Genomic DNA, 7,712 nt, shown 5'->3' on the forward strand with positions numbered 1-7,712 from the left:
GAGTCACAAGGTATGTGCTCTGCTTTCCCCTTTTTTTATAGGAAAAATTGAGAGGAACATAATATTAATGCAATATGCTTGGACTGCAGACGGTGCTACTGCCGTGGAAGCCCTGAGGGCGGAACTTGCCCTGGCCAAGGAACAAACCCGGGCTAGCAATGCGGCTGCCCTAAAAGCGGCCGAAGAGTTGAGAGCCGAATAGGCTGCTCATCGCCAAAGCGAAGAAAAAATAGCCGAGATGGCTGTGGAGCTAAAAAATGCCGCCGACCGGTACACTACTAGGAAAAGGCCTGCTAGTGGCTCACCTGTTTTGCCTACTAATGGCGCACTACAGGTGCGCCACTAGCACCACGCAATTAGAATTTAATACTAACTAGACGACAACCCGTGCATCTACACGGGCTAGTGATTTTGAAATTACATAAATAGTAAAGAATTGAAGAACTTTTGATGTAACATATGATAAATTGGAATCAAATTCGAAAATCTCCAATTTAATCACTATATATTGTAAATTCAATTATTTTAGCAATATGAGATAATAAAACTGGAAATTGAAAAATAAAATATGGATTGTCAAGGAAAATTTAGAAGGAACCACATGCTGAATCAATGGAGAACAAAAGAGTAACACATGTTCGAGGTCATGAAATATTGAACCTAGTTTTTTTGGTAATTATTCCAGAGAGGAAAGGTTGGAATCGTGAATGGCTATTATATATGAAATACATCAAAGAATAGTAATTTTGTGTCTCTTTAACTTGAAGGGCGTGGGTCAATAAAATTATTGACTATGAATGAACATCATAACAAAATTGCTAATTAGATTATAACATAAGCAGTCTGACATATGTACATGTACATATACACAGTAAAATAAAATAAGTAAGAAGAAATCACTTACTCGAAATATCTATCATCATACAGAAAGGTGTGAAAAGCGAAGCAGTATACATCATAGCAAGATCTAATACACATGTGGACAATACCATCAGGAGCACTCGCTGGGGAGGGTTTAGACTGATTAGCTCTTATTAAGGTACCATTTGCTTTTCATGGGATCTATTCACATGGATGACACAAATATTAGACATAGAAATTTTTTATTAGTAAAAGCTAAGACAAAAAACTTAGTTCACATGTTGTATGTAACAAAACCGGAATGGCCTGCCGACCTTAACATGTTACCAAAAAGCTTACAATAATACACGAATCAGATGACAAATTAATTTACATATATAGTACCATACATGTGGAACCATGTAACATCCCATCAATGCAAAATCGAAGGTAAAGCTAGTTAAGCTGACCGAACTGATACTTCTTCCAATATCAGACATTTTGTTTGAAAGTTTCCAAGCAAAAGGACTAATTCACATGCGTGTGCAAAAATCTAACAAAGTTTATTTATAAAAGCAGTATCTTAGACTTTTATCATGAGAACATATTATTTTATTCGTGAAAGAAAAATTAGAAAAAAAATGTTGTGGCATTTACAAATATGACCCTTTTGCCAACGTACTGGTTTTGTACAGACATAGGTAAAAAAATCCTTATGAATCCCAGTATGATCGAGTGTGAGAATGACATGTTAATTGAACTTGCCAAAACACATGATTCAGGTTTGTACCATTGGTACATAAAGGACGTAGTAGTAATCTAGTGTACGTAGTTAACATATAATAACAAAAAATAATATCATATGCATCTACTATAATTTTGTGTGAATGTACATCCAAGTGAGATTTTGATTATGCACATTTCACGGCTTGACTGAAGAATGTTTCAGAAATTTATTTTTATTTTGTGTGCGCATGCTTTAGTTCAAAGAGGAGATTTCGACAATAAAAATTTCTGAAGAAATATCTTCTCGCAGAATATGGCCTACAACATCTATAGCCATAGCAATGTCAAGATTGTGCAAAAAGCCGAGTGTATGACATATGGGCCTTAGGAACGTCCAAATATGGAATTCTTTGGTGGAAATAAAATTAATTTGAAACTGAGTCACACTTTTTGAACTCACTAATTTGAAACTGATATATTATTTCACATATAACATATGGAGACATGGATAATGTTGTATTTACATGTGGTTTCTTAGATAAAAACATAATCTAGTTAAATGGCATTCATATTCTTTCCAATATTTAGGGATTTTCTTGATTTCTTTGCTATTTTCCACGTTGAAACTTCTAGCTCCTTTTAGCTAACAAATAAGGATACCTTAAGAGGAAAATGTTTTATTAGTAATATATTATTAGATAGACATTGGAGGCAGAAATCTATCCATATGCATGACTGATGGTTCAGATATGTGTACGGAGATCACATATTTAAAGAACATGTGAGAAATTGATGGGTAGATGAGGAAGCGACCTTTCCAAGACGAAGTTGCTTTGTTTCAACATCAATGCATTTTAAGCCCGCTTCTTCTTTCATGCTATATCTCTGTCCGTCATTCTATAATCATCGGTCCATGCCAGGACACTCCCTAGTTGTATTTCTTCCGGCCACAGGTTCTCTTCCTGTAGAGAGGGTCTTCTTCGGCGGTTGATGCTGAAGGCTATTTCATAAAGTTCCACGTCTGCTGTCGCCGTCCATCGGTAACAGTTGATGTTCCCCAATCAAAAATGTCAAACAACACGCATGTGTGCAAGTCCAGTCGATTCGTACCGAGCATGAAATTATGCGCATACGTCTACTTTGTATCACACTAGTATGTCAGTCGGCTGTCCAACGGCATAGTAGCAGCCTAGGATGAGTTGCTCGCTGGCCGGACAATGACCTAAAAAATACTGAAGCACTTTTGCGGTGTGGACCTAGGAGGAGAGGAGGGAACGGCCAAATATCCTCTTGGCTCCATGGAAGAATAGGAGGGGACATGGTGGCCTTGAGGAGGGACTCAATATTATTTGGGATCAAAATTTCTCTTGGGGCCATGGAAGAACAGGAGGCACACGGCGGCCATGAGGTGTATTTGTTTGTTAGAAATACTAGATGACCTGGTTGCGCCAATGGCGCAAGGAGCGAGTTAGAAGGAATGTTATTAGTACTGAGTAAATAGGAGATGTAGATGGCAAGATGATGCAATGTGAATTGTATTACAAATAGTGGATATTCATATATAGAGCAATATAAATGGATTTCTTATCTCATAGAAGCAGAAAGCTTGAGTAGACTCGGTCAGCATAGATATATCACATGGATACAACATAGCATCATGCATTCCAAATTTATATATGACCAGAGAGTAGTGCCAAAAGCAAACGGGTTCTTAGGGTGAAGCTATACACACAAAGCTTCATAGGCTATTTAGGTAGCTTAGTAGAGTAAACATGATGACCAGAGAGTAGTGCCAAAAGTAAACATGTTCTTTAGGTGAACCTATACACAAAACTTCACAGGCTAATTAGTTAGCACGGTGTCACTGGTCATTTAAATAAAGTTGTTATAGCCGGTAAGCATCTTCCAAAGGTACATAGGCATGGAAGCAGACACTATTTAAAAGGGATGAACCAACGTGTTTCGAATCAGCTGCATAGGGTCATTAGTCAATCAACTGCATCCTGCAGATGAGCAAGTTCATTCTGCACATCAACATCAGCCTTGTGGGGTCATTGCCGTTTGTAGAATTGGTTGAGTATACACCGTCTTTAGCTATGTGATGAATCCCAGCAAAAGTGTTTTTAACTTGATACATATTGTCTGCAAAGCCTTTGCTAAGCTCTCTGATCTTCCAATTCTGCTCTTTGATCTACTTTTCTTTGTCTATTAACAAACCAATTAGATGCAATTCTCTTTCCTTTGTTTGTTTCAGTTCGTTGTAACTATAGTCCTTGAGCACCTTGGCACACACATCCTCCATGTATCTGATAACTCGAGCCGCTGCAACATCCGTTGCAACTTCTATGGAATTAGATGAATATCCGGATAGTGCCATTGCTTCAGCATCATGTCGCTGATGCCGCGTGCTGGGACGGAGCTTGATTGTTACTGCAAACCTCTGTCCAACTTTGCAGTAGTAAAAATAGTGGTTGCGCGAGCTGCAGCTTAATGAAAATGACCTCAAGCACGAACTTGTCTGTGATGTCAACCTCCTCCATGATAGGTTCTGTTCACACATAAAAACAAAATCAAACCAGATACTGGAACCATTATATGTGCAAGCAATAATGACCTAAAGGTAGATACTGGAACCATTATATGTGCAAGCAAATGGAAGATAAAATAGGTATCGCTATGAATCAAACAACCAACATAGGGAAAAAATCCTAAGGATTCAAATCCTCCTCCATTCCTATGAAAATCTTTTCAATCAAAGGAGCCCTAAGGAGTACATGTAGATAGTGGAAGAAAATAACAACTACCTAGGAGATAGCGCACTGGCTATAGCGCAAAGGAACACCACTGGCCTAGAACATGGCGACGACGACTGTACTCCTATCTAACATATTTAATCATTTTTTCCTAAGAACAAATCAAAATACTCAGCAGCTATCTAACATATTTAATCCAATTATCAACACCAAAAAAGAAAAGGTAGAGAGACTAAGGCTACCCTCTGAAGATAAGAACTATTTGTAGTTGCGTCCTTATGGAAGTCTTCAGCACTTAAGAAAAACAAATTAGAAGAAATTTGCTATACATACAGGGTTAATCAAATAAAACATTAGGTATGTTTCTCTTAAAAAGCAGTATATGTTTTAATAGTAGGAACCAAAACTGTTAGCTGAATCTACACTACCAAGGAAGCCAAACTATTATCAATACATTGACTTTTTATAGCTGCAACTGAGTTAACTCAACAGTACAGAACATATATAAATACAAAAAAGTGAAGAAAGAATGGATGAATTTTATAAATTTCCTTGAATCTACACTACCAAGGAAGCCAAACTATTATCAATACATTGACTTTTTTTTGAACGGACAATACACTGACTAAGCAATCAAAATGTACTTGTCAACATTTAATCTGTATGTTAAAATAAAGGCATGTGTACTCTTATTTGGATCATAGAAAACCTGCCATGACTACCTGTATGCTATTTCCAAAAATGATATCAAAACTACTTTGCAAGCTATTCTGTTTTATTTCTACAAATGTACAGAAGAGGATCAATTACTTTGGTTCTATTAGGTACCAACTTTTTTCTTTCCTTCACATAGAAAAAAACCTAGTCAGCTGAATCATGACCACCTTCAATTTTTTATATGTACACAAGAGCACCCACAAAAATATTTATATTCTCCACAAGAGATAAAAGTACCCGGTTCTGACTTTTATAGTCACCACATTCAGTCACTTGAGTATTTGCCCGTTCGCCTGGTATATAGATACATTAAGAAATACCATGAAGCCACCGGAGGTCCTCTTGAGCTGATCAAGAGGAGTTGCTTATTTTTTGGCATTTGCGAGGTGTTTTTGCCAATCAATACAACTTAATGAGATAAATAAAATGGTATCTGACATAGTGACAGTGAGCAGTCATAACTTAGTCCTTTTGTAGAAGCATTCCAAGCAAATAGACAAATGAATGAATGCAAAGAATAGGAGGGGACCCGACCTTTTAGTCCTAGCTGATCCTATATTCTCAGTGGAAAATAAACTGACCCTTCTTCCTTGTTACCGCAACGCAATCAAATGGGATTAATAGGTCAAGATAACTACTAAATATTACTTACTCATGGATGTATCTAAGAGAAATCCAAATTGCCTCTAGAACAACCCATAAGGAATAGACGCGAAGGAAAATCCTGGCAATACATGATTAACTAACCATGGCCTAGCAAAAGTAAACTGACCATATTGTATATCTCACTGCTGATCTGTGGCAAGCGACCAACCACGATCATCGAAATTTCAGGCATTTATTTCTATTCACATGCTCCAACTGAATGATTTCAGTGAGGATACTGTATAAACAAGATGTGCATCTTATATATTTACTCTTGCAAAATTCTAATGATATACATTAGTGTTATTTTTTTACAACAATAATAGATGATCTCTGCAAAAAAAAAAGGTAAACCACTACAAAGACATTGTTAGATTACTATGGAAGTATCAAGACGACTCAAAAATGCCAAGTCACAGTTGGTACTGGTATCAGTCCAATCCGAGGGAAGAAATAAATTGGAGAAACTTCTCTGTTCTGTACGGAGAATCACAAACCAGAAAATAATGCATCCCCTTCTTATAAAATGACATGTACTTGCATACCTGGACCAATAGATAATGAACACATGTGAAGTCACTTTTAGAACCGCATAAATGGCTAAAGGCAACAAAAATGAATTAAATTAAGTGGATCTACCGTAGATTCATTTACCATAGGGCTCATCTCCGCACCAAAAAAGGAGGCAGATGTTCCGTTTTCTGCATCTACAGCCAGTACCAACAAAAGGTGAGATGCATGTTGCACAGAGTAGTAATGCATCAGGCTTCATGAGGCTTCCGTTTTCTGCATCTACCGCCAATACCAACAAAAGGTGAGATCCATATTGCACAGTAGTAATGAATCAGGCCACATGAGGAGGGAATCAACAGGACTAAAAGGTACCATGCGTGATGAGCTCCGGGAATCAGCAGGTCGCACTAGGGTGGACGGACAGCAGCGCGAGGGCTAGACAGATCCGGCCGTCTCTGCGGCGCATGCTCCTCCTGCCAAGGAGGATGGCCATGGCGCCGTGGACCACCGTTGCGGCTCGAGCTCCTCCCTTCAATCAGTAGAAAGCTAGCATATATTAGTAAGGTCCCCAAACAGATATCACATAATAAAGTGCCAAGAAAATAGACAATTGATTACAACTTACATCAAACAGAAATATTAGAAAGATCCATCTCACAGAAGAATCATCACACAAAAATATTAGAAATATTGGTTATTGTGAGAGAGAAAGGGCAGAGGCATGTATCACCTTGCCAAATGGAAGCACACCTTGCTGGTGCACATGACGCACTCAGGTCTGCAATCATGTAAAGATTGTCAGAAAACCAGAGAATCAAGCAGTAAAAATTGAGAGAGAAATACGTCGCGGACGCAGATGTGCAGCCTAGATCGGAGAGGAGGAGTGAGAAGGGAAGGGGAGGAGGAGACAAGCGAAGGGGAGAGGAGGGTCACACGGCTCCTACCTCTCGACGTGCGTGGCTCCAGAGGGTCGCTCGCCTCCGCCCCTTGCGTGCGCTGCCATGGCCATGTCCAGATCAATCGAAGAAACTCGATTGGCCGCCATCTCCCCAATCCCCCAAGCTTGTGCAGCCTGCACGCGCCTACCGGTCCCTTCCCCTCCATCGGGGTCGCTCTCGATCTGGTCAACGCGCCACTGCTGCCCTCCCACGCGCCTCGGATCCGGCGGGCGCGCCACCGCCTGGACCTCCTCCTCCTCCTCATGCATCTTCCCCCTCCCTCTCTTCGCTCTCCTCACACCCCGCGACCAGCACGCTGGCGCCGACGGGGAGAGGAGAGGAGCCGACGGCTTGCGGAGGCAGGAGTGGAGGAGGCGGCAGGGATATTCCTCCCCAGACGCCCCCACACTCCCCTCCTCCTCCTCCCCCGTCTCATCCACCCCTCCTCGTCCCGGATCCTGCCGAATCCGAGGCTTGTGGGCGCGGAGGCGAGCTTCTCCGGCGGCGGCGGCAGGAGTGGAGGCAGGGGTCGCGGGGGAGACGCGCGGGCTAGGTCACCGGCATCGGCGGCGAGCTTCTC

The 7,712-nt window shown here is 40.5% G+C and overlaps 1 protein-coding gene and 1 long non-coding RNA gene across 2 annotated transcripts; both read right to left on the reverse strand.

Moving 5' to 3' along the window:
- Positions 1-3,192: 3,192 nt before the first annotated feature.
- Positions 3,193-4,421, reverse strand: LOC119306701. Its single transcript, XR_005149004.1, has 2 exons — positions 4,371-4,421; positions 3,193-4,114 (listed from the first exon to the last, which is right to left on the reverse strand). It is a non-coding gene; the product is annotated as an uncharacterized LOC119306701 (long non-coding RNA).
- A 2,208-nt stretch (positions 4,422-6,629) lies between these two features.
- LOC119310565 lies at positions 6,630-7,406 on the reverse strand. The gene is made up of 3 exons (XM_037586271.1): positions 7,139-7,406; positions 6,925-6,972; positions 6,630-6,723 (listed from the first exon to the last, which is right to left on the reverse strand). Exons 1-3 carry the CDS (start codon positions 7,399-7,401, stop codon positions 6,630-6,632), a joined length of 405 nt encoding a protein of 134 aa, XP_037442168.1. The 5' UTR covers positions 7,402-7,406.
- Positions 7,407-7,712: the final 306 nt, after the last annotated feature.

This window comes from Triticum dicoccoides, chromosome 5B (assembly GCF_002162155.2).
Source record: "Triticum dicoccoides isolate Atlit2015 ecotype Zavitan chromosome 5B, WEW_v2.0, whole genome shotgun sequence".
NCBI classification, from domain to species: Eukaryota; Viridiplantae; Streptophyta; class Magnoliopsida; order Poales; family Poaceae; genus Triticum; species Triticum dicoccoides.

Excerpts from the sequence above, each read along its gene's own strand:
- LOC119310565 (XM_037586271.1), bottom strand. The coding sequence starts at position 7,401 with ATGCATGAGGAGGAGGAGGAGGTCCAGGCGGTGGCGCGCCCGCCGGAT. Across the intron at positions 6,973-7,138 it reads GGAGCCACGCACGTCGAGAG|ACCTGAGTGCGTCATGTGCA; the intron begins GTAGGAGCCGTG and ends ACATGATTGCAG. Across the intron at positions 6,724-6,924 it reads GTGTGCTTCCATTTGGCAAG|GGAGGAGCTCGAGCCGCAAC; the intron begins GTGATACATGCC and ends TACTGATTGAAG.